The 27718-nt window shown below is 37.5% G+C and overlaps 2 protein-coding genes across 3 annotated transcripts; both read left to right on the top strand.

The window, feature by feature from the left end:
- The first annotated feature begins 3652 nt into the window (after nt 1–3652).
- On the top strand, nt 3653–19799 carry cln6a (CLN6 transmembrane ER protein a). Of its 2 annotated transcripts, none has more exons than XM_014992569.2 (7): nt 3653–3845; nt 7647–7767; nt 7877–7975; nt 10780–10968; nt 13301–13356; nt 15775–15897; nt 19244–19799. In XM_014992569.2, the coding sequence occupies exons 1-7, from the start codon at nt 3805–3807 to the stop codon at nt 19512–19514; spliced, it is 900 nt and encodes a 299-aa protein (XP_014848055.1). In that variant the 5' UTR covers nt 3653–3804; the 3' UTR covers nt 19515–19799. The 2 variants fall into 2 exon arrangements, with proteins under 2 accessions (XP_014848055.1, XP_014848057.1); XM_014992571.2 differs by lacking the exon at nt 3653–3845 and adding an exon at nt 7281–7372.
- Nucleotides 19800–19938: 139 nt separating this feature from the next.
- On the top strand, nt 19939–26671 carry calml4a (calmodulin-like 4a). Its single transcript, XM_014992568.2, has 5 exons — nt 19939–21405; nt 21507–21537; nt 21719–21859; nt 22613–22801; nt 25800–26671. The coding sequence occupies exons 1-5, from the start codon at nt 21403–21405 to the stop codon at nt 25895–25897; spliced, it is 462 nt and encodes a 153-aa protein (XP_014848054.1). The 5' UTR covers nt 19939–21402; the 3' UTR covers nt 25898–26671.
- Nucleotides 26672–27718: the final 1047 nt, after the last annotated feature.

The raw sequence follows: 27718 nt of genomic DNA on the forward strand, positions 1-27718 counted from the left end.
CATCGTGCAGTTGTTGCTCATCCATGATTTGCATCCGGGAGGTGCTCTATTAAACAGAGTTCATTTGACTGTGTGGAGGGAGTTGGGGTACAGAGAAGTCGGTGTGATGTTCAAGAAATAAGTCTGGCATGACTTTGCCGACATCTTCAAAACATTTTTATCCACACAGCTGCGTTTCACTGAACATGTCCTTAGTTTTATTGCCATTGCCAGCAAATCCCAGTAAATCATTAGTTTCTGAAACAATCAAACCAACCTGACCAATGAGTCAGTGATTTGCAGTTGAACTGGCCAACCTAATAAAATGGACAATAAGTGTACATGCTGCTGTTTTTTCCTATTTTATTGAGTTTTTAATCAAAAGCGGTTGCAGACGTCCACATTTGTTTGGTCATAATGTGCATTTTTTCATGCCCAACTTTGCAACATACATATCTCAACATAGCTCAGTCCTACGTGGAGACATTTAGCAGCTGACTCACGGGATTATGTATTGCAGGCGTTCAGTGAAACTTACCCTCTGAAAGGAATTGACCTGAAGGTCTTTAAGCATCAAAAGTAATTGTTTACTTCCCATAAGTTGCCAACTGTTTCACCCCACCACACAAACTTTATAATGAGCAGAAATAAGTGATGCATATGGCATCGCTGAATGTGACCCTTAAGTCAAACATTACTTTTCATCAATTTGTGACAAGGTTAAATAATTGCACTGCATATTAAATTCCAAAGTGATTGTTCTCACCCATGACAAAGCCTTCATAATTAAATGTACACATAGGAATGAAAGCTAAATAACTTATCTTTAGCTATGTTCTCATGCTGTAAGGTAGACATGTAAGAAGTATTAAAATATACTGAACCTGAATTGCCTCTCTGCAGCTCGGTGACATCAATATTTCACAGGCTAAATACATTCCGGCGTTGGAAAGTAAATTTAATTTTTCAGCTGAACTATATTATTTATTCATAATCATTTCTATCCATTCATTAAACTTGGATTAACCCAATGCCAATGTTTCAGAAGCACAGCACTCCTATAATGCTCCGACTACCAGTTGCCAGGAGTGGATGGATTGAATCATTTTAGAGTTCAAAGAGAGGCCATAACACAAGGACTGGATTTTTGGTTTTGAAATTGAGCAGATGGCAATTTATTTTTGAGACGTAGAGTCTATGGAGGGATTTCCGACATTTGAAATACCTACAAAATTATAAAGAGAATAAGTGTCAGGTATGAGATGTTTTTTTTTTTTTTCCTCAAAATTTTTTATTATGCAAATCTGGATTCTACTGCTTAATGTGTCACAATACGGCAGAGCCTGGTCACCGAAGAGAGAGCAGTCTGTGACCAGCGGTCAATACTGAAGCCAGTAGTTCCATGTTTTTGTACAGGTCACGTCAAAGGAATCAGTAGCCATTTCCTGCTTGATGTAAACAGGTTCTAATTTAGACTGCTCTTTAATAGATTAAACACTGCTAATCAAAAGATACAAAAAGGCTGGATTTATTAAAATGTTATTGTTAATGTTATTAAAAAGTTGCATGTGACCCAGATTTAATTTGGCGCCATGGTAACTTCTGTGTGAGCACAAGTCCTTCAGCATGGTGACTTTGAGAGTAATAGTTGATGCTGAAAGCCTCGCCGGACTGATTGAAAGCTGTAATTAGAGGCTTGCGGATCACAATAAAAGTTTTATTCTAGTAGCGTAGCAACATCAGTGTTTCTAAGGATGTCAATTTCTTGCATTAAAAGAAAGTGTTTTTAGGAGACCTAAAAAGGTAAATAAACTCAGATGAATGTAGAGGTCATGTTTTGGAATGTTCATGGGAGTCATTAATAATTTTACCTACACAATTAGTGCTTTTCCACAAACAAAATTAGATTGTTTTGATGCAAATTATTCATCTAATGGCTGATTCCCCTAAAATGCAAATAGCTTCTCAGTGCCAATAAGTAATTTATATTAGCAACTTACTTCATGTGATATCAGATGCCAAACCTTCCTAATTGTGATTTCAACTTCAAGGGGGATTAATATTGCATTTCCAATTATGAACTATGAGAAAATTAAAATGCGGAATAACGTGTCTCTCTAGACAAAGACATAGCTTTGCCTTTCTTTCAGTTTAGGTGAAGGGTTGAGGCTGTGTGGTGGAATTGATTCTATTAATATTTGGTCCAATTAAAATGAACATAACTTTAATTAGAGATCTTTTCAATTCTTTCAAATTTCACTCAATAAGAGCAACCCTGGAATAATAATAATAATAAAAAACACTTTAAATTAAATGGCACCATTTGCCATTACCCACCCACACACAGACAGATCTTATCTGCTAATTAGAGAATAAACTGCAGGCCTATTAAAACAACATGTTTATCTGGTACCAAAATCACTAAACAGCCCACGTTAGGTTTCTACCGGTTAAAATGAAGCAAACATTGTGTCCACCTTACCTTAGTGGTAAGGGCTAAAAACTATACTCACAAGAAAAAAAAAAACATTAAATAGAAAAAAAACCCTGTCTTTTGAAACTCTCAAAAACTGCTGTTTTTTTAGTAAACTGTGACATTTTTGAAGGGTTCAAAGATTGCTGAAAAAGCCTTCACTATGACTTCACACAATATGAAATAACATTTTACTTCACAAACATTGATTTTGCGAAACCCAAATTCAGGGTTTATGACAATGAGGCTGTAATACTACAATTTATTTATGTCAAAGAAACACGCTTTAAACGCCAATCTTTCTCTGCTTGTTCAGTTGCTTAAAAGCAGCCGTGTGTTTTCTCCTGGCAAGAATATCTTAGTTCATGTGAGACCTTGAAGGAAAACACAGCCTCCAGCAAGTGAATAACTGAATGTTGTTAAATTCTCTCTCATAGAGTTGCCACATGGTCACACTCATCGTTTGCAGGGACAACACTCCTCAATCCAGTTCTCTCAAGCTCTCTTCCTGGCCTTGGAAAATTTGCTGCAGATTTCTTCAACTTTCTTTGTCCAACTGAGAATAAAAAAAGAACACAATTTCCACACACGCACATGCGCACGCGCGCACACACACACACACACACACACACACACACACACACACACACACACACAAACTAATAAAAAATTTGACCTCCTCTAACATGCTTCTGTTCACCATCTTCTTCCTGCAAAATTTGTTTTTATTTTTGTTTCCTCCTGTAGTGGAGACAAGAATTTACAGTTAAAGCCAAAATTATTAATTCAAGTTAGAAGTGTCTTGAATTCTTGAGAAATCTCACAAAAGATAATTAAAAATATATACAAAAGAAGTAATAACAATAAAATGTTTCTGCTTTTATTTAGATTTTAACAAAAAAATGTTGAGAATTTCATACCTAGTGGAATATTTTTCTTAAATCCTCCTTTTCTTTGAAAGCTGAGCTTTTTTGGAGGGCTCCGTACTATTAGAAGTGGGAGCCAGACGAGTTCTGTTATTAGTATTACTTTATCTGTATAACTATATAACGCCAATTTATTTATTAATTATTTGTTCAATACATTTTTTCAATTTACATGAAGTTTTTTTGTTTTGCCTGCTCATTGGCTAACGCTGCGTTCATCATCTTATTTCGCCGCTTCTATCGTGTTCTACATTCTGATTGGAGGATTGCCATAGCAAATGGGCGGAGCCAAAAGGAAAACAAGGAAGTGAAAGCTCGGCCATCAGAGTTTCAATGAATTTAAGACCCGTTAAGCTCTTGCCGTTTGGACATCGGTTTGTTTTATGATTCAGTACATAAAGAGGGGCAGAATAGACGGAACTGGCAATGGAGAATGTACGAAAGCGTCGAGGCAGCGACCCACACAGGTTTGGACCGTCTGTGGTGTTGTGGTTTGCTTTATCGAAATTTACTGACTTTTGAGACACATCAATCTGTATTACATAGTTCAACTGAAAGTCCATGGTGTTGTGTTGAGTTGTGTTACCCCATTAAGACTTTTCCCACACCGGTGCGATGTGCAGTCGCGCGACCCTGGGTTCTGAATCTTGGACAAAAATGGTTGCTCATTTACTCCATGTTTTATGGCATGGTACAGTCAAATCCACCTCGGAAACTAGAATATCCATGTATAAATACTTCTAAAATGATCCAGTTGATTTTTTTTATTGCCTTCAAGTCACCCTCATTGAAAAACCTCACAAACAAACATCACGAATCAAGGGGCTTTACTGTTGTTACTTCGGTTTTATTAACCGACCAAGCTTAACCTTTAACCTCCGGTCTGTTCCATATAGAACCGCTGTTAAGCTACAAAGCAATACATTTGAAGCACGTTTTCAGAAACATGAGTTTCTGAAATCCGATATGGATTTAAAAAAAAAAAACCAAAATGCCCAGATTCAGTTGCAGCTTCAGCGTGAAAAACAGGACAATTTATATGTCCACTTATCGACTCAAATGTCAGCTCAAGAAAAAGGGATCTAACTTATATCTAAATGTACAGAATACAATTAGGAACAAATTCAGATAAAATCAATCAATGCTATTTAAATGTAGTCCAAATCCATTTGTATACAAACACACACAATCATTTTGAAGATCTTTAAAAAGTTAGCTAGCATAGAGCTGACTGAAATGTTTGTATAATTTACACATTGAATAAATCCAATGCAAGACAGTAAAATTACTTAAACTGTAATTATTTTTTGTAAACATTTGTGATTTTGACAAATAAAAATATCATTGTGGAGTTATTTTCTTATCAGTAAAGCAGTATATAAGCTGTAATTAAATGCAGCCTGGAGTTGGTAGCAGCCATAAAACTGTGAAGCGACACAACTTGTCAGGGAAACTCCTCAAAGCAGAAGCAGCGCTACACAAGTGAAGCAGTTAGAGCGAGGTGTTCAAAGTACTGCCGGAGGCCAATTCACGCCCTGTGAAGGGTTTTGTTCAACCCCCCCTGACCACAAGTTTAGAATCCAGCGATCTTTATTCAAAGCTGGCTTGAGTGGCAAAAGTTTTATAGCCTTCAACTCTTTGATTTTGGCTGTAACGGCAGCAAGTTTAGGCACCAATGAGATAAAATTTGAAATCTTCTTTGTGGTTAGGTTACGTAGTTTCATTAAGTTTGTGTTTCTCATTAATTGGCACAGGTCTATTTACAGAAATCCAAGTTGTGATCTAGTGCCCTTTGTTCTGTTGAACTAAAAATATAGCAGTATTTGAGCTCATGTCTCACAAGTGTGATGACAATTAATCCAAAATGTGAGAAATATGTTTGTTTGTTTTCAGCTCTATAAATGCAGATAAGCGGTTTGTTTTTGTGACAATTCACAGTTTCAACCCTCCGTACAGAAACAACAGATATAAATACATAATAGGAAATTTTATTTATTTAGTCACACTGTTCATTTTTTATTTTTGAAAACAGTAAAATCATATTTGTATGTATAGTTGTTCTCTGTGTGAGCAGTTTCAGCTCAAACTCACCTGAACTATTCAGTTGATTTTAAAAATTAGATCCCATCCTTTCCTTTTCCTTTTCAACAATTTTCTATATATTCCTAGGTGGGAACCAAACTGGAATCTTGCTGACGGGTCAAGTGATCACCACCTGCTGGAAATAAATTTAGCAGATTCTCTTCAATATCCCGTTGCACCAACTATGAACACTAAAGCAGCTGTTGGGTTAAACCAGTGATCAGTCAGCAGCCCTCTGTCACGCTGTCAAACATAACCAATAAGTGCACAGACGGAGCGTTTACTCACAGAGAAGCTCAACATCTTCAGAGTTCGTCCACATTTCCCATCATAACACAGAATACAGGTGTAAACAGATTGAGGACAGATTCAGATTCTATTCTTTAGGCGAAATTCAAAATGATCAAGGGTGCAGACATCACACACACACACACACTTTAAATCGAGATGTATTTTAGATCTCAGAGATCTGACAGGATTCTGTGAGCAAAGTGCACCATCACCAGAATTTCATTATCGCCATCTGCGTTTCTACAGCGGATCAGAAAGCGGCGTTGCTGCCGCCTAAGTGAATATACGGTACAGTTTTTAAATGTCTGACTATTTTATTTATTTTTAAAATGTTAACCAGATCAAGCTACCTCTATGTGAAAAGTATTTTTCATCTTCGGCAGCAACAGCAAAATGTTTTTGGATAACTGGGAGTTTTTATAACACCATGAGGGCAATTTGGCTCATTACTCTTTGCAGAATTGATTAAAATCAAATCAAACATCTTGGAGGGTTCTAATATGGATGCCCTGCTTATGGTTGTGTTATAGCATCAGATTAGAGTCTGAACGCAAAGCTTTTCTAGGTGTTGATAAGTTTGTTTCTTTTCTGTTCTGGATCTTTTTGTTTTAGATGGGGGGTCTATTTGCTGCTTGTTGAGATGTTTCATCTTAGTTCAATTCTACTCAAATAATGTGTTTTGAAAGGTAATGTTGGTAATTAGGTGAAATTTCATTCGTATTTTTAAAAAAAAGAGTTCAATCACAGTAAGTTTGAGATGTAACAAGGGAGGCAATTAGGCCTGTCATAATAACAAATTCGCTGGATGATAAATTGTCCCAGAAGTTGTTGCAATAAATGATTTTTTTTCTAGACCCTTTTCAAGTAACACATTCTCAAAGATTAATAAACTTTAAATTCTAATGAACATTTAACACTGGAACTGGAAGACATTTTAAAATATCTAAAATAAATAAACAAAACAACAAATAAAATGAATTATGAAGTCTCTGTAAAAACGGTGTGGTTGAGACCAAAGCGCCAGGCAGAAGACTTTTGTCTCCCAGTCTTTGGTAGAAAGAGAGAAAAGAGAAAAGCATTAAATCATGAAAATGGTAAATTATTTTAATTTACCATGCAATTAACTAATTTATTGCTCATTACCACAGGCCTTGAGGCAGTTACTTTTTTTCATGGGACTGGGAGGATCATGTGCCATTTTTCCCTTTTTAATAATAAAATCATCATTTAAAGGCGTTTTTTAAATTAATGTGACAAATTTTATTTAAATAGTGTGACAGAAATAGAAGAAATAGTATTAAATGGCACTGTATTGGTAATCTTGTTCAGTTTTGTTGGTGTTGACAAGCAGGCTATGATTCTTTTACATTGCTTAAGTCCTTGGCAGACGGGATTGATTAGCCAGTAGTGCATTTGTCTGTACTCACCCATTTTGGCACGACTCTGTATTTGGATAGAGAGAAACCTTAAGGCTTTTTTTTCCTCCCACGGCTCCTCAGGAAATTGCACAGCTGTTCACAATAAACATGGTAAATTGCATCAGTCAGCAAATCCACAGCTGAAGTAGCACTGTTGTACTTAAAGCCTGCAGGAACAGAACTGATGGAGTGATTGATATGAGGTCATTCATTTAAACTTTATGATTAAACGTGCATGTTTGGTGTACTTTTTTTGTGTGTTTATGAAGTTATGCTCCTCCATTCTTCATGCTACTACTTGAAGACACTACACATAAAACCAGAGAGCAGTAAATACCCAATCAGGGCAACCCCTTAATATGAATTATTGCAGTAGTATATGCAGCAGTATAATGTAATCCAGAATGTCATCGGAATGTGAAATTTCCGGGGTTATTATTAGAATGACTTACTGTTATTGGAAATGTGTTTTCACAGTACTGCTGGTGTTTGCAAAGAAAATGCCCCAAAGAAGGAAAGGCAACCTTTTCACTTTGACCTTTGGCTCTGTCTGACTCTACAGAACTGGATTCTTGACTTTGGAAGACCCATCGCCATGGTATGTAGATGCTTAAACTCCTACTTTGTAATTGACATGGTTGGACAGATGCATCCAAAGTTTAGGGATGAATAAAAAGCTAATTGTTTCCTCATGTTTTGTACACCAGATTGTCCTTCCTCTGGAGTGGTTTCCTCTCAACAAGCCAAGTGTTGGAGATTATTTCCACATGATTTACAATGTCGTCACACCTTTCCTGCTGCTCAAGGTAAATCTTAGCCATATGGCTCTTTGATTATAATAAATCAGCTTTTGCAGGTTTGATTTCACATTCACAAAGAAATTTTAATCTATCTCCAGAGTGGATTCAGAATAATCTCTGTCAATGTTCTGCAGCTTTCCAAATTAAAGCTTAACTATGATAATTTTTTTTTGTTTTTGTTTTGTCAATGCATGACAATTATCTTAAGCAAAGACTGATCTTTGCATGCTTGCAACTTACAAAAAAAAATTCCAAAATACTTTTTTTTTTTTTAATCAATACATTTTATTACACAGGGTATCTGCCCACCCTTAAAAAGCCTTTAAATTTATGTATCTAAAATTATATTAGATACTACACATTTCATGTAGTTTTTTTTTTCTTGTGCGATTTTACTGAAACTTTGAGTCGCTTGCAGACATCTTCATTGCATTCTGAGACTCCAGGTGGTTGGGGCTACTGCTAACTAGCTGCTAATACACTGTTGCTAACTAGCTAGCTAGCTTTTTTATGTCCATCAAAGGTAAGTGCAAATTTATTGCCAGTTGACTGGATGATGATCGTCTTAGCCATTGGCTCACGTCTGTTGCCAAACAATACCATTTATTTATTTGCAGATTTCTTTAGTTCATTTCTGTTGCGGTACAGGACTTAAATTCCATTCATAGTGGTCTTAAAAAGTCTTGTATTTGAGATGGTGAAACCTGCAGAAACCCAATTGCAGGAAGTCCATCCATCCATCCATCTGATGGATGGGTGGATGTTAGTTTTAGTTGGACACGAACATGGACAGCTTGTCAATGCAGCGTTGCTCATTAGGTAAGAGGTGGAGTGCACCCTAGACAGGTTGCGAGTCGATCACAGGGCAATACAAACACACACAGGACAACTTTGCACACTCACATCTATGGGCAATCTAGAAAGACTAAAAAAAAAAAAAAAAAGACTCATAAGTTTATAGGACTGTGGGAATAAGGTAGAGTATCCAGAGAGAACCCACACATGTACTGGGAAAACATGTAAAATTCATGCAAAAGGACCCTAGAGTGTGATTTAACCTTCCTGCTGCAAAGCAACAACTGCTACCAATTCCTCCATCATCCCTGAAAAACAAACAATAACCTCTAAATCAACGTAATGCCTAGACGAGAACAACAACTGAATGTTGGTATTAGTAAGTTAGAAATGACTTACTAATGTAGAAATTCAGGGCTACAATCAATAGCAAAAACCCCCCCAAACATGTTCAGTTTGTTATCTCTGCTGGTGGTATGCGACCTGTTTTGAGACTCACTTAAGGTGAGACCAGAAATTTGTGCACTTTTTCTGTCTGGATTTGCTGCTTCTCTGGTTTATCTTTGCTCTGCAGGCGCAGCAGAGGACTGCATTGCCAGCTCTGCTGAGATGAGATAGTTTCTGGCCCTAACTTTATGTTTGCTTTGCCTTCTTCTTTTTTTTTTTTTAAACAAATATGTGAGTTTAGTAAATAACTGTCTGCATGGATATTTTTGTGAGATACTGAGATTAAAATAAGTACATTTTAACATAGAGATAAACACTAAAGTAAAGGATGTTTTCCCTCTAAAATGAAGTGTGGAGATGTCCTGAACTCTTAACATGCAGGTTAGTTTTGTTGACGCACCTGATGGCAGAGACTTCAGATCTATATTTTACGTTTATCAGTTGTTTTGGGAATGGCTAAAAGTAATAATTGGTGAAAAATAGACTATTTATTAGAGGAGTTAATGACATAATTTGAGAATTATTGTATGAATTGAAGCCAGAGGTATATTAGAGAGTTTAATTGCTGTCATCAAGGTTATTAAGGCGTCAAGGCTGTTGCTTAACCTGGTTCTGTTTGTTGTTGCCAGGTACATCGCCCTCTATTGGAAGAGGCGCCACGCCACATCCAGTACTGCATTATAGAATAACTGACTTAATTTTAACCTAAAATGCAATAAATTACACATCAAATATCCATATGGCCCTTATTTACTGTAGAGAGATTAAATGGAATCAAAATGGATAAATCTGTAAAACTATGAAGTCTTTTTCATCCTACCCTGACTTTACACATAGTGACTGTCTTCTGTTCTTTTATATGGAATACAACAACATAATTTTTTTGTTAATATTATAAAAATATCAAAGATGAGCACACTCTGGGTGACTGGACTTGATTATCTGCCTCAAAGAGCTGTAAACATCCTCCCTGTGTTTTCTTTTCTCTGTGTTTTAGAACAAAAATCACTGCTGCTAATTAGGAGATTGTTTTTGCATTGCTGTTATTCTGCACGCCCTGGCACTTGGAACAGAGTTAAAAAAGAAAAAAAGTGACTTATGAAGGCAGATGGGGTTTTAATTACTCAGTATCATAAACAAAGAACAGGAGAACAAAGAGAATAGAATAGAAAACAATGAAGAGTACCTGCAACCAAGCTCGCATTTGACTTGCTTTTACTGTTGGGCTGGAGGTTTCCTTGAGAGACGGCGTTATTAAACTAAAAGCAACCTCTTCGCTATGTATTATTCATTACATTTACGGCAGATGCTTGCTTGAAACAAAGGAAGAACCAGACGGCTGACAGTAAGAACAAAAGCCAGTGGAGCTTAGCAGGAAAAATAAAGGAGTGCTGCCTTCAGTAGAAAAGTCAAGGGGAAAAAGCATCACATTACCATAGGGTTGTCTGAAAGGAACCCACAGAAGCACTACCGTCCACATTGGAGCTCCAAAAGAAACTTTTTTTTTTTTAATTTCTGACACTGCCGGTAATTAAATAAAGACATGTGGGTGGTTCTGCTCCCTGCAGCTGATGGAGCGCGCTCCCAGGCCCGTTCCTCGCACAGCCGTCCACCTCTGCATCATCACGTTTGTCATGGGGGCCAGCATCCACCTGGTGGGAGACTCCATCAACCACCGGCTCATCCTGAGCGGCTACCAACTGCACCTGTCAGTCAGAGAAAACCCAATCATCAAAGACCTCAAACCGGCTTCACTGGTAAGCCGCCCGCGAGCTCCATCACGTTCACGCCGGCATCGAAATTTATTGCGATGATTTATGAGTTTTTACCCATCAGGTGTGGGCATTAGCGCTGGTGACTGGAAACTGGAAAGTGACTCTGGTTTTCCTCCCGGCTCAACGTTATTGTTTTCCCAAAGAATGCTTGCGCCCCTTCTGCGACTTTATTATAAAACAAGCTTGTTCGTCTCTGTCCGCCAGCACGCTGCGCATCTGGAGATCAATTATGATTCACGCAGGTTTATGCCGCAGGAGGGAAGAGCTTGTTTCCCCTCAAGCCCGCCACAGCCGTCTGACGGCAGGAGATGATGAGTTTGATATGCGATTACTCCTCTCGATCGGAGTCTGTGACCTGTGAGTTAATTCAGGACTCCCGTTTGGGTCTGTTTTCTGAACGTTGGGCTTCAGAGCATCGCTGTTGCTCTGACGACAATCAGAAATGAAAGTTGGCACTGAAGCGCTCACTCCCATGGACTCACTAACAAGCTGCTTGATTGATAATGACGCCTCCTACTTGGTAGGTTTTTCAATCTCGGTGGCGACAGATTCTTGGAAATAACACAAGGCAGCGCCAGGAGCCATAATTTTATTGAACCACGTCTCCTTGGGTTTATAACAGCTCAGGAGAAGGGAAATTTTTAACTTGGTGGAGAAAATCTAGGTTGAAATGAAATGAAAATGCACTTAAAAAACCAAGAGTGACCAAAGAGCTTCAGAGCAGGTAAAACACGGAGACAAAAATGATTTAGATCATTTTTAAATCAGATAAAAATTATTTCAATCGTGAGTGTTCTGCTAGCAAAATAAAAAGAAAACCTGAAACTATTTTCTTCTGACTCATTACAGTCACTCCTGGATTTTATGATTGTCTTTGTGATTTGTATGCGGTCAGAATCAGATTTTTTTTTGGTGCTACTTTTGCAGTGTGACTGCAATGCGCCACATGAATCATGCACTTGACATCAGGTGAGGCTGAGGCATCATAGTAGAAGATGGGAGTTACCAGCCACTTCAACATAATGTTTATCTTACAGTTTTTGCTGAAAATTTGCAATAAACACACAATTAATTAGCATGAAAAATGCAGGGGTACATTAATTTTGCGTGAATTTCCAAAATCGTGAAATTACAAAAAAACTGAAGGGACTTCCATGAATAAGCTTTTTGATCAATAAAAAACCTTCAGTTTCTGACGAGACTCTGTGGCAATAATATCGACTCTGGTCAGACAAACCTGACCGGTGCTTCACTTAGTGTTGGTACGGCAGACTGCATGAAACTAAATATTTAATAGTCTTAAGTTGAATGGAGGCGATCCAGGTATATCTGGAAACTTTTACAACTTTTAATGGTTTTTGTTTGTTTCACTAGACACATAGCAATCTGCTTGTAAATCATTAATGCCCTCATTTTCACCAAATATGCTGTCACTGAGTGTACAGCAGCACATCATTACTGAATAGCAAGAGTGCGTCAAAGCACTGGGACATTTATAATTGCGTGCTTTTAGGAATTACTGCTAGTTATGTCAGCTGGAACTATAGATAAAATGGCTGTTCGGCCACCCAAAGGTTAGGGGGGATAAATGGTAAGAGGATATTTTTGTACACAGCTGGTTGCGAACAACAGAAACCAGCTTGACTCTACATGAAATTGTGACCCCTTCCTCTTTTTCCCCCCCTCTTTTACAAGTAAATATCAGATTGCTGAATATTTTTATTTACTTAGGTTGAATTTCTTTGGTGATCTTAAACATCTATGTCACTAAAAAGCTGGACGATTAAGAAAAACAAATCAGAGGCAAATTATATTAAAAAAAAAACAATAACCCTGCTGCAATATGTGTATTATTTTATACACATATTATATTATTTGCCTAAACGTGTGATGGTTTGTTTGTTCTCCATTAAGAGCTGTAAAAGTTTCCAGATATACTTGGATCGCCTCCATTTAAATTAAAACTATTATACATTAGTTTCATGCAGTCTGCCGTACCCATGGGTTTAGTTTGTGAAAAATCACAACATGAAGGGCCAAGTGCGAGTCGTGATGTCCTCCTAATTAATCCCCTGTGCTGTGTCTGAAAGTGTGTGCATCTGTTATCTTTCTCCACACTTTTTTTTTTTTTTTGCTCATATGTTTCTGCTCCCATTTTGTGTTCCGTCTCCAAATGTGTTTCTGAAATAAAGCATACTGCATCAGTAGGGGGCAGTGTTGCATAAAGCTGAAACACATGGTTGGCTGAAAGTACTGGCGGGTTTTTGGAAGGAGTTCCTGTCTCTGATCCAATGTTTTTGTCCTTTCTTTACAGATCGATTCATTTGAGCTGCTGTATTTTTACGATGAGCACCTGGGACACTTAATGTGGTACGTGTTTGGGATAATTGCACATATGATTTATAGACGCAATGAAATGGCGCAGGATGAGCTTGAAAGCAGCGAGTCATGATTTATTTTACCCATTACTTAAATAAACCAAATTTATTCAAGATCATAAATTTGTTTTATAAACAAGCAAGAGTTAAAAATCTGAGGCTGTTTTAAACAATTTCGCTGTCTTTTAGCTCATGATCAAACATATTGCAGAAGCTATTGTGATTTGCCACCATTACTTATATATTAGGTTATTTCCAAAGGCTCTTGGCCGAGCTCAAAGTAGGCAGTGGCATTTACATTTGCCCTAGTTCTGAGGAGAAATTAAAGGGAGGAATTTATTATCAAAGGCATTTTTTATGCCTCATCAAAATTCAGTCATAATCTCTGCTGGTGTGTCCAGTTCTCTCTCTGTGTGTGAAATTAAGCAAAAAAAAAAGTGCTGGTCTACAAAGTCCACTCATATTAGGAGTGACCAACACAATTCTTGTCAAATAGGTGGGGAACAAAAACAACAACCTTAAAATAAGTTGAATTTCTTTTTATAGTTGAAGCAGAATCTGAAACTTACAACTTAACAATGTTCCAAACTTACATCTGAGCCCTGCTATGAAATAAGATGTGATTCAGGTTTGATGTGCTTTTCCTACATGTAGTGTGATGTTATCTGTGAAAAGCGCTATACACACAAAGTTTTACCTACTTTTTACTTACAAGGACCGCTGCTGTAAAAGCTTAGCTCAGTCCCTTGTTGAAGCATGGGGATACAGTTTCCTTATCAGCTCATATTTTGAAAGGATTTAATATGAAATAACTAAAAACATAAATAAAAGAAGTAAAAGTAACTCAATAAGGTCGTAGTACAGTACTACATTCCAGCCCATTGATCGGGATGTTACACCCACTATGCTGCACATTATTCAAAAACATTGCAGGACTTTATGTTCCCACTGCTGCTGTGGGATTGTGTGGTTACCTAGCTATGGGGGTGACAGGATTCTGGCCTCAGGATGGGGGGGCTGGCCTGTGCTCTTCTTCCCTTCCCCATATGTGTTTGGCCTCGGGGATCCATCACACAATTAAGATCCCATCCCCAGGTTCGCTTTTCAGAGCAAAACCGCCTCGGCACATGCAGGCCACCAGCTTCTTTCACATGGTACACCTGGAACGCAGAGGCAGGACACGTAAAAAAAAAAATAAATAAATGTAAAAATGTGGCTTATTATTCACAAGCCTTTTGTCCTTGTGGATAATAATCCTTTTATTTCATTACCAACGTGGTATCTAACTGCAGACTGACTCAACCTTCATCCACTTAGCTAATTACAAACCCGGCTGTCATCGCCGAAAACGCAGAGTGGCATGTAAATTCACTTTTTTATATAATGAATGAATTAGCGGGACTCTAATGACACGGACTGTGAATATCTCCTCAAGCTGACCTTTAGTAGTTCAGTAATTACCTGACATTAGGTCACACTTTTCAAAGATGGGAACAAAAAGGAAGAAAAACTCTGAGAACTATCATCTTAAATTTTTTAGAAGTCCTTCTCCTTGGCCTTTACAAGGTACTCACAATTGGAGGATCTTTTTGGACTGAATATATCAACTGTGAGCCTAAGAGAAGTTATTGGAAAACGTATATGAAAAAAAGCCTCTGGCTGCCTTCCAAGAAGTCAACCAAGGTGTGTGAATATAATATCCCTTTTATTATATTTGAATAGATGGGAGTCGGTTTGGCAGGTTTGTAACTGTTGTAAGAGCTGCATAACTTCCTCTCAGCAGGAGAGATGTCCGACCTTGATGTTTCAGAGAGCAGTGATCAGTGTGAATCTATGTTTCACCTGTGTTTAAGAGTAGTTGGGATGATTTAAGTCCAAAAGTTGCAAAAGTAGTAATTTAGAAACATTCATTCAAGACAAAAAAAAAAAAGAAGTTTATTTCAGTTTATTTTTAATGTGATATCAGTTTATGAAGACTGGGCAGGTTCTGCTGATACAGTCATTTGTTTTTAAGCCTGCTGGGTTTATTTTCAGCAATTAAAGTCGTGTAGCTCCTCTCTCCCCGCCGTTTAATTTACAGCTCAGGAATGTTGCTGCTGATTGAGTTTAGATATTACTCGTGTCGATGTTTCTTTTTAGTGAAGAATTTAAAAGTTTTACTCAATGCTGATTAAAAAAAATAATTTAATTTAATGAAGGGAGATGTTCATCTTCAGTCAGTCTGGTTTTGGTAAATGATTTTTATTTTGCACTAATTTTGCTGTAGCCTTGACAGACTAGTGAAGTGGTTTGATGGGTTCATTTGGTGAGTAAAATAACATTAATACTACCAACCAGATCACCCCTTTCTAAAACAAATCTGAAAAGATAAAGATGAACAAATATATTTTGTTCTGCTTCTTTTTTCCAGGTATATTCCATTCTTCATCATTGTGCTGATCTACTTCAGTGCCTGCTTCTCAGACTCTGAAGATCAGGAGAAAATGCCTCTCTCTGGTTGGCTGTTACTGGGACCCAGCTCTCTCTACTATTGGTCAGTCTTTTTTTAATCATTTTAAATGTATAGACTTAATCTACAATATTGCATGAATTAAAAACAAATTGTTTTTACATTGATTCATTAGCCACATGATCTATAAGTGCGCGGGAAACTAAATGTGTGTCATCAGTTCAACTTAAAATGAGATTGGATTGATTCATCACAGGCAGACAGACATATTTCAAGCTTTTCATTATGTTAATTATGATAATTATGGTTTACAGCTAATGACAAACCATAGGACCAATGAAAAAGTTAAACCGGGAATGTCTGACCTTGTGCTGTACGGTGTATAGTTAAATGTTGTGCTGCATCAACAGACTGTGGCATGGAGCAGACCAGTCTGTGGTTCTGCTGAGGTGTTCAGGAATCCCAGGTAGCTTCTCTGTTGCAACCTACGGCTCATCAACATTAAGTCTGCTGTCCTTCATTTTCCCCTTCGACCATTCCCCATAGGTTCTCTCAGGTTAAGGTCAGGCCAGTTTGCTGGCTAGTCAGTCACATTGTCGTTAAAGCAGGTACTAAAGCTTAAGCCCGAGTCGGCAGGTATCAAGTCTGGCTTAAAAATAAAATCAGCCTCTCTGTGAGACGACTCGGCAGTAGGAAGCTTGAAATGTTCTAAAGTTTTCTGAAAAATGGCACTACTGACAACAGACTTGACAAAACTCTGTGGCACACATGAGCCCCCCCAAGGCAAAACTGACTTTGGAAACCTCACATTGGACTTCAAGCAACTTGGATTCTGTGCCCCTTCAGTCTTCCTGCAGACTCTGGAGGCTTGATTTCCAAATGAAATATGAATTTTGCTTTGATCTGACAAGTGAACTCTGGACCTCTGAGCAACCAGGCAATCGTTTTTCTCCTTAGACAATAAAATGTTTCTGGTCCAGGGGTGTCATAACACAAGAAATATGACACTAGCAGCCCATTACTTAGATACATTTCTGTCGAGTGGCTCCTAAAGCTGCAGTACGTGACTTTTGAATCTTCCCAAAACTCCTGAATGGGCTTTGCTGGGGCACATATTCTCGCTTTTTTTCCTTCCACACAACTTTCAATGAATATGTCTGGACAGTATCTTTAGCTAAGACTTTTGACTTACTCTCCTACTGATGGGCAATAGCATAACCTTAACCTAAGATTTCTGTATAAATTTTTTTTCTATTGAGGTTATGTAATAGTTTCATTTTTAGAGAGACTGAATTTTAAATTTGTTATTTATGTTTAAGCCATATATATATATATATATATATATATATATATATATATATATATATATATATATATATATATATGTGTGTGTGTGTGTGTGTGTCTGTGTGCGTGTTAAATCAAAAATATTTCAATAAATGACTTTTTCTATCATATTTTAATGAAATGAGCTGGTACCTCGGTTAGCCTTTTAATTAAATGAAGTTTATCTTGGACCGTCTCATTAAAGAACCTGCAAGAAAGACCCCACTTAAACACACTTCAGACATACTTGAAAGAGCATACTTCCCCAGGAAGACGCACACTGACTCACAAAGGGAAATGCTGCTGCTGTTGTTGTTGGAAATGATGCCTTGTGTGTGCTTGATGCCAATGAAAATCATCTTGAAGCAAAAAGAAGACAATTATAGCAGATTTCATCACAACGGGGCAAAATGTTGTATAAGGACATTTAAAATGTTGCATAAAAAGCACCAACATTACCGGCATCTCACTATTTCTCTTCATCACAGAGTCCAGTTATAACATCTGTTTTTTTTTCACTCCGTTGTGAAAAGAAGCCAAATAACAAACAGCACTAATAAAATTAGAAATGGCTCGACTGTTTCAATTTTTTTAAGGCCTCCTACTGCAGTGACATGCATAGCAAAACAGTGCAAACACCAACACAGAGTATCAAAGAATTACGGCTGCAAACAAGCACATATATGCATGTGAATATTTACTCACCGTAAAGCCATTTGATGTTTTCGGAATGATTCGGGACAGTCGTGTGAAGCAGAAACGGGCTAACAGCCCCTTGGCTTTTTCATCTGGTGCTCCTCGCTCTCTATAACGTACTTCATCTCTTGCCAAGAGTCATGACTGCATGTCGTGACATTGCGACAGAGAAACATACATCTGCCAAAGTCGCCGTGACGAACATGTTTATAGTTCCTGTCACAGTGGCTCACGTCGGGTCCACATAATGATGACACTCGGCGATGCTGCTGCCAAACTGGACTCGGTGAATGTGACTTTTCAGGATAGACAAGCGGCGTGTTGGTGGAGACCAACAAGCTGACAAAACGATGGTGGGGCTCTGCAGCTTAGATAGAACAATGTAGCTGGTGCACTTTGCTGATGCGAGTAAAAAGATTTCTTATCGTTTTGGAGGACTATCAGAACAACAACTTTTTATCAGGAAACTTTCAAACTATATTAATTAAAAACAGCCAACATGCCCAGGTCTTGCTGTCAAAGCCAGTTCATCCTCAAAATAGATTGCAAGATATTAAAGGAGTGTCCAAAAACACTGCAGAGGTTTAAGTTTTGTAGGAGGTGTGCAAGGATGAGACCTTTGCTGTCGATGGGAAAACACGCAGGCAAGACTAAAGTTTGCCAGGGAGGAGTGAGATGAAGGCCAGGACTACTGGAACAGCACTGACTTTACCATAAATTATGCTTTGCATAGTAATTCTCCTTTTTATGCAAAGAAAGACTCCTCTGGAGTAGGGGATAACATGCTTGTCTATTATGAGTAATGAAAGAGATGATTTTATCTTTCTCCTTCTCGATTTGCACTTTGCTTCTGGTCTAACAAATGAAAAATAGGAAAATAAAAATGAGATTAAGTAAATAATACAAAAATGAAGTTGAAATTATTTGAAAATAGTCATATAGTATAATACAGTAATATTATGACTTTATTCTCATACAACTTTATTGTTGTATTATTTACTCATTTTTATGTTCTTATTTTTCATTTTAAACTTTTATTCTGGTAATTTTTTTTCCTTTTCTTAGTTTGGTCCTAATACTCTGATACTCATCAGCTACTCTCAGTTGTTAAAAAACAAAAAAACTAAACGATACCTCAACTGTTTTCCTCAGCTAGGAAAAAACATTTTTACGATAAACACAAAGCAGAAAATATTGTCTGTTTTTCTAATAATGCGCAGCCTTCCAGTGGATCCAATTTAAACTCCCTTTTTTCTTGAGTGCATGTTCACCAAATCTGTTTTGGTTTAATGATAACTGTACCTGTAATTATTAGCTGTTGCAAATTATATTTAACTTATTAAATGTAGCCATTTGATAGCCTGAAACAAAAATAACTCCTGCTGTTTTTCTCTTTTTCGTCCCAAAGGTACTTGGCCACCGAGGGTCAGATAACTGGACTGTTCCTCCTCGCTTTCCTCGCCATGTTCACAGTGAGGATTTTCCAGAAGTGTAAAGGCCTCGCCCCAGACAGCAACAGCTCCTTTCTTTTTTATAGCTTCAGTGTTACTCTGCTGCTCGTGTCCCTGTGGGTGGCCTATTTGTGGGACGACCCGGTGCTACGCAACAAATACCCCGGACTGTTTTATGTTCCAGAGCCCTGGTCCTACTACACCTTACACATAAGGGAGAGCCACTGAATCGAACGTTCAAAGTCTAAATATAAGAGCCATCGGTGTTTTTATGATGTGACCGATTATTTCTGAAGCACAGGTGAAACCTATAACCCAGACAGTATTCAGGCAAATCCCCAAAAACCTGCTGAGCACCGGCTTTTTTGTGGTATTTTTAGGATATGAGAAAAACACTTGTGTGGAGAAAATGTTCTTTTTTTTTTTTTTTTTTTTAAAGATTTTTGCATATTTAAATGTTTTTGAGGACTGTTGTCTATTAAAGTTAAAGAGTATTTACCCACTAAAGAAAAAGGAGTATGTTCCTCGTTAATCTGTGTTGCTCATTATCCCAGTTGGTCTCATCCGGACCTGAAGCCTACCGTATGTTTTAATGTGCTACTGACATTTTTTGATGATGCATACCATCATGAGAACAATACGTCGACTCATATTTTCAAGCAAATGTATTCAGATGCTAAATCTTGGACATGTTGAAATGTTGCAGAAAAACAGTCGCATTAACCAGAGTGTGAGACAAACAAAGTCTCACCTCAAAGGATCCTATTATTCTCTTACTAAACCCGTCGATATAAATCTTTCAGCGTCTCAGAGGAAACACGGTTGCTTCTCTGTGGCTTACAAATGTGGAAACAAAAGTGATTCCTGACACATTTAAGGAAAATAATATGCATGCTTTGTATTGTTTTTGCTGCAAAACCTAAAAATAAGAGTCAAAAGAGACTCTTTCCTCCACACCATCTGTTTTAGGTCAAACATTTACAATGCGTTAACACAGAGGGGAGTCGCCGTGCTTGGCGTTTGACTGGGAAGCTGCGTACGTTAACGTGGCGCTCTCATATCCTCCACTGCTCTGTTTGCACTCGATGCACCAGATGTCGGCGGAAGGGATTTGGTAACATTCAGCATCTGGATGTTTCTCAGAGATGATGCACTGCAGAATGCGACATATCTCGGTATTCTTGAAATGAGACAGACCTAACTTGAAAGTAACTTTTCAGCAAGATATAGAAGCATTTTTAAAAGTCAATAAGTCCTTAATGTTGATGGAAAAAGTACTTGTTCCATCGGCAGATATTTTCATTTAAAACGTGGGAAAAATGTCTTGTAAGTGAAATAATCTGCCAATGGAGCAAGTTCTTTTTCCATCAATATTAAACATTTAGTGACTTTAAAAAAAGCTTCTATGTCTTTCTGAAAAGATACTGGTAAGTTGGTTTTGTCTTATTTCAGGAATACTAAGATATTTGCCCTAAAAAATATTTGGTGAGACATTGTTTTTTGCAGCAAGCTAATATTATAGCTAAACAACAATAAAAGAAAATGAGGCATTATTTTTTTTGCTTTTGGCTTTAAACAAAGCCCCCTTTCCCCTTCATTTTGCAATTTTGGCATATTTTAAGCTTCGGCTAGGAGACGGGAAGTGTTTCTCATCAGTGCATTCTGTCACTAATCCCACTCTGTTGGCCTAGTTTCTCTCCATTCCACCTGCTGCACGGCTGCAGGGGTTTGGAGCCTATAGCAAGCAGCAGGGTGCACAAACCGCTGGGATAATAGTTGGAGACAAACAAGCCTTCAGCTTCTCATCCGGGGCTATGAGTAATTTACCTTGATTTGAATGGGCCTTAAGCATATAAGCCTTTGTTTTCCCCACATAGTCATCCTTTCATGTTGAAGTATTTGGTGATTCTGTGCTACTGCTGACTTTTTCTTTATGTGGGAGTGGTAAGGAAGGGACCAGTGCGGCATGTTGGATCTGGTATCGGCGTTTCCACAGCAACGCGTATTAAATTGCACTACAGTCCATTGCAGCTGGACTTTAGACAGGTGGAGGCACAGGTGACGCTGGTAACAGAGCACACTCTTCTTCCAGGAAGGAAGCGCAGCAGCTTTAGAAATGGTAAGAGAAAGAAAGAATCTCCCTAAAGGCTTCTTGTATATTTGAATATGAATCAGTCTCGTTTACATGACAACTAACACGAAGCTCTTGTTGCTCTGCAGGCTAAATTCTTCACACCAGCTCAAATTAGCGGTAAGAGCTGTTTGTGTTTTGTTTTCCTTCGCACTTCCTTATACAATCATTTAACCGTTTCTTGATACTTAAGGATCAAATTAAAAAATCAGCTAAACATCTTTACTCAAATCGGTCTCGACCAGCTTCTTTGCTTTATTTAGGAACACGTAGTAACATTTGTACCGTTTTCTCTTTGCAGAGTTCAAAGAATGCTTCGCCTTGTACGACAAAAAGCAGAAGAGTAAAATCGAGTCAAAAGACCTGATAACAGTTATGCGCTGCCTGGGAACAAGCCCCACGCCTGGTGAAATAGAAAGGCATCTTCTTGTCCACAAAATCGGTACGTACACTGAGAATAAAGATTGAAATGTAATGTTTAACTGTTAACCCTTCAGGTTCTCCACTCAGGACAGTCGCTTTGGTTGGACGTGAAAAACTAACCTTCTCTTAAACGTGATTCGATCGTTCTTATTCACTTTTTGCTTCCTATTACTCACACTTTCTCAGAATATACAAATGTTGTCGTTATCGGTTCTCCAGGGTTTCATTAGTTGTTTTTTTCCATGTAATTTTAAGTCCTGAACCAGACTATTTCAGTAAGTTACTGAAATTAGGCCTTAAGGCTTCCAGCAGCCGGAGCCTAAAGATTTTGCTGAATCTGTGAAAAATAACAGATACCCCAATTTGACAATCAGAAAACAGGATTTTATAACCAACAATGAGAGACTAGCTGGAAGCTTGACATTTCTCAGGCTCTGCTTTGATTCTTTCTTTTTTTTCTTTTTTTTTTATCCGTAACTATATAGCTTTCAGGTAATGTGCTTCTCTTTCAGAAGGTGCTTTTAAGGCGGAGCCTTCGGAGTGTCTTGGTTCATTTTTCTCATTCTATTGACACATTTAAAAAGACCTGTGCAAATCCTGAGATATTGATCAAAAGCACATGAAACAGATGCAAGAACGTTTGGCTCCTAGGAGTTACAGGGGGTTTAAAAATATGCCGAAATAAGAAGAATGTACAGACACACACACGCACGTCGCTTTGTAACACTCATGTTTTGACTGCATGTGGTGAATGAACATAATGTCTGTTTAGGAAAGACAGGCGAGGTAGACTTCTCTACCTTCCTGATCATGATGCACAGGCAGATGCAGCAGGAAGACCCAAAGAATGAAATCCTGGAGGCCTTTAGGATGACGGACAAGCAGAAGAAAGGACAGATCCAGGCAGCCGAGCTGCGGGCCAAGCTGACCACCTTAGGAGAGAAACTCACAAACAAAGAAGGTAAATTGTTCTAGCAAACTGACTCATATTGAGTTAATTTGACCAAAATCCTTTGATTGGCAACAATAACATGCTGATTTCACATGTCACTGTAGTACTCTAGCTGCGTGTTGCAATAAAACTGACTACGTTTAAGGTAATTTAACAATATTGTTTTAAGTGGTTGGTATTTTTTGGACATTTTGTTCAGCTAAGAGTGAAAAGCGCAGATCTTTTTAAAACTGTTGTATCCTGCCAGAGATGCCAGAGTCAAAGGACTGATAAAATGGTGTGTGCTCTTACATTTTCTTACATGACTTTAGATAAGACAAAAAAATATCAGTAGTAAAAGTATTAACTTTTGTCCAGACTCCTGCTCTTATCTAAATTGACAATTCACCAAATTTCTGGATACATTTATTGTATCTTCATCATGTTTTGTAATGATATATAAAAATAAAAGCAATCAGAATCAGTTTGCCTTTTGACTTCAGCTCTGTGACTCCCTGACAACTCACAAGCTGTTCGCCTCCATTAAAGTATGGAAATGTTCTTTCCCCATCTGCCCAAACAACCTCAGTGTCTAAAAAAGGAGTTTTTTCTATCAACAAATTATTATTTTTTTTAACTGCAGTTCCATCACAATTTGAGGGGCTGTGCTCATCATGCCATCTTGGCGTTTCCTGATGGATATGCCATCTGTACAGAAGGCACCAACAAAAGTACTTTTATCATATTATAACAGCAAGAAAAATAACTAAAACTGAAAATGCTGATTTTACACATTGGTTCTTGATCATGTTGAATCTTGAACTGGTGCTGCAGCGCAGGTCGCGTCTGCAGGAGGTTAGAAAAAGAACAGTTTATTGTAGCAGTTATATTGAGAAATGTTCAACACCCATATATTTCTGCAGACCCTCAGAGGGTACGAGAAATCGGTGGTGCTTAAATAAAAAAAGCACGTTTTGTAAATTTTTTGTTTTTTTATATATTGTCTTTAACACTAAGAAGTTTTTGGTGTGAACTTTTACACCTGAATTTCCCCACATTTGGCGAAATACAAAGACATTTATTTATTGTCCTTTATTGTCCTTTGCAGGAGAGTAAAGGATGTTTTTATTCCGTTCTACCTTAGTTGGTATGGACATGGATGTGTTTATTGTCATTGCTAAAAAAAAATTAACGACAATTTCATTTTTTTTTAAATGAAAAGGTTTCAATTCAAACCTTTTCATCAGTTCATTTCGTTGGAAGACCGGTCCTTCCTTACATTTTATTAGGAGCCTTTCTCAAGTCTTTCTTATTTCCTTCTTTAAACATCTGCAGGCTCTGATTCCATGCATCTTCTTCTTTATTACAGAGCATCGGTGCGTTGAGGGAAATTGAAAGTTCCACTAAATAAATTCCTAATCGGATTCACCCAGTTTAAATATTCCTGGGATCTTGTAAAATGTGCCTATGTGTTCCTTTGCTGACTATTAGACAAGATAATGTTGAGCAATTTTCACACAACATAAAACAGCTTAGAGTTGCGCTCATTAAAGCCAAACCCGTCCTTTGAGCAGCTCTCCAGATCACATTAAAAGGACATTTGCAGGATGCCACTTTGTCAGCTTTCATTACCACAAATCCAGCTGGTTAAAAGCAAAAAGGTTCTTTATTTTTGTTACTTTGCCTTTAGTACTAATTAAAGAAGCCAGTTCAGTTTTTTTCCATAACAGTTATTAAAAAAAAACCAAAACAACTATTCCACTATTCATACCCTAAGTAACATTATTCTTGTACTTAAAATAAAAATGTGTAATGCATTCCCCAAACCGCCAAGCTGTTATTTAAATATTTCCCTAAATCTTTTTTACAGACACAGTAGAATATCTCTTGTGTCGTTTCTGATGGCAACAACTATGAATCCCAAGCTGCGAGGTTTGATGGGACGACACACAGAGGGGATGGCAACGTCTGGGTAAATCTCCAGAGGTGTTTGGAGCCTTTCAAAGCCCTCTTATTCAAACAGTCGCTGGCTTCATGTAACTCTAAGCACTGTCACTGGGTGGGTGTCACTGGGTGGGTGTCACTGGGTGGGTGCCATGCACATTAAGCAGCTCATAGTTAAAAAGCCTGACTCAGTCTCAGCGGGAAAACAACCATCAAGTTAGTGGATCTCTGAACTGCTGAATATTAATGCCCCCTACACTAAAAGAGCAGACAACAGAGCTTTGGACTTTGACAAAAAAAATAAAAAAGAAACGACAGAGACAGAACCGGGTTCCTGTACTGCTATAATGCAGCTATTTAAGGATTCTGGACATATTTGCAGAGGTTGCAAGGCTTTATAAAAAGCCAGATTAGAAAGACTTGTGTGTCTTTTTTTTTTTTAATGTCTGTGTGTGTGGCATGCTTAATCACTCCTTCGTCTCTTTTGATCATCCTGGTGCAGATTATCTCCTGGAACATTATACATGCAAAAATAACATTCATTCATCTTGTGTAATATTCAGATTAAACACTTTACACAAATTACCTAAAATTGTACAATTTAATCCCAGTTTCTAAGGGACAGAACACAGTGAGCTACTAGTCAGATTCATGTCTGGCACACAGCAGTAAATCTAATACTTATCCTGCTGCTTTATTCAAAAAAATTTGGGCACAGAGCACGTAAAAGGCAGTGGGTTCATTTTTGTTAAAAAAAAAAAAAAACATCATGAGAATTGCTACATTGCTGCGTCCCTATTGGTTAATTTCTGCAAAAGCAATTATTTTATGAGACTTGAAGTCTATACGAGCAGAACTAGAGAAATAATTGAGAATTTTAGAAAATACATTCCTATTTTTTTTCTGTCTGTTTTAACATGGATTCAAACTTCAACTTTGCTGGTAACACCACAAACCGTAAAATACAAACAAACAAAAACCTAAAAAGCCTTAAATGACTGAAATACTTGGCGTAGCTTTGAAAGCCTTCTTGGTCTAAAATCATATTTAAATCTGTTGTTTCTTTTCTCTTTTCTTCCTTCAGTGGACGACCTCTTCAAAGAAGCAAACGTCAAGTCAAATGGTGTCATTAACTATGAAGCGTTTACTCAGATGGTGACACTGCCACCAGTCGATTATTGATGATTTCAGGTAAATAAAAAAAGTCAATCATCAAATGAAAGTGGTTTAAATTGAACTGGAGACACAACAATCTTGATTTTTTTTCAACTTTGTGGAAATCCTAACTCTTCAGTGCTTCAGACGGAGGCCCTTGATCAAATCAAAAGATATTATTTACCTTAACACTTGAGTACTTTCTTCATGAATCAGCACTGCATGCTGTAGTATACATCATAATATTATTGTGCTAATCTAAACTGACATGCTTACATTTTGTTTTGAAATCTGTATTCTAACAAACTATCTTTTAATGTTCCTCTGGGGTTGGACATTTGTAAACTTACCATTAAATTTGTAATTTGAAAATAACAAAATTTTTCTTGATATGCTTTCAACACATTTATGTTCATGACTTGTATTTATTTAGCTAAACTCAGTCTGTGTAGAAAAAAGTCTGTAATAAAACAATATTAATACATCAAGACTCATTTGTAGATTCACTCAACAGATTTGTTTCAGATCAGAAAAAAGACAGACAAGGGATTAATAAAACTGTTCAAGTTGTATAGATTTGGAGAAAAAAATGATCTGCTTTTATTTTAAAATTGATCAAAATCAGAGTTTGATATTTGGAGTTACATCAGTCAAACTACTCTTGTACGTGTTGATCTTCTTGTTACTTGTATTTAGTGCTAGTATTCACTAATAAATGCACTTTTTGGTGGTATTAATGTTTTTCTTCATAAATAGATTTCTAATGCACCTATGTGAAATAAATACAAATGAAAATAGGAATAGCTTCCACTCATCTTTTCTTTGATTACATGAAGTCTCCCACTGGCATAAGCCAAACATCAGACGATGTTCCCACCTCTGCACTTTCCTGTTAGTGATTTTCTTCTGGTGGTGAGCCGTCCACTTTTCTCACTCTTGGTCCAAGTAGACCAAAATGTTGTCCACTTTGAACTGCCTTGTTGCTGAAAATGTGCTATACAAGTAAAATTACCTTACGTTGTCCGCTTGTTCTCCTGGAACCTCAAAAGCTTTGGCAAGATTTCTCCTCATCGGTGGAGTTCTGGGTTGTTTGTAGGGAGTTCACAGCAGCTGAGGACACAACTCTCAGTTTTATTGAGAGAGATCTTCATAAATCTCCCTGCAGGTGGTTCTTTGAATTCTTCTGCTTGTTGTTTTGACTCCAGTCATGACCAGCTCATGGCATCGTGTCTGCTTCAAATACCATTAGAAAGTTGCACAAAAATGTTGAGAGAGCACTTTGAAGTTATCCACTATGGGAAATGGTGAGCCATTATCTATATAGCTTCCACATTAAAACCCAGCAGTTTTTAGTAGGTGATAATGTCATTTAAGAGCCTCTATAATCCTCTTTAATATCTCACAAACTGCAGAGAAAACAAATAATGAACAGAAAAATATTTTACAGCATCAGCAGAAACGTCGCCTTTCCCCTGTGACACAAGATAAACTGCAAACACCAGCTTGCCTTAGTGCTGCTTAGAGGCTTCATAAGAGAAGATCATTACCCTAGCCCTATCGCTTTAGAGGTTTGTTAATGTTAAAACTCTCATTTACCTTAGTATGAACACAATCTATAGGAAAGAATCATTCAGCACCTCTTAATTAGGAGATTGTTTTAGCTTTGGAGTCAGCTTTTTCCATATTGTTAACACTTTTGTAAATAAAAGCTAAGCTTCTTGTCCTTTTCTTTTTAAATCAGCTTTGTTGCACAGTATGAAAGATGTTGAAAATAAGCCCTTACGTTTACCACACACACGCACGTTTTGTTGCTAGACAGCAGACAGAAAAGTGAAGTGTGGATCGATG

The sequence above is a fragment of the Poecilia mexicana genome, unplaced genomic scaffold, assembly GCF_051168715.1.
Source record: "Poecilia mexicana isolate PSO_F unplaced genomic scaffold, ASM5116871v1 scaffold_3, whole genome shotgun sequence".
NCBI lineage: Eukaryota > Metazoa > Chordata > Actinopteri > Cyprinodontiformes > Poeciliidae > Poecilia > Poecilia mexicana.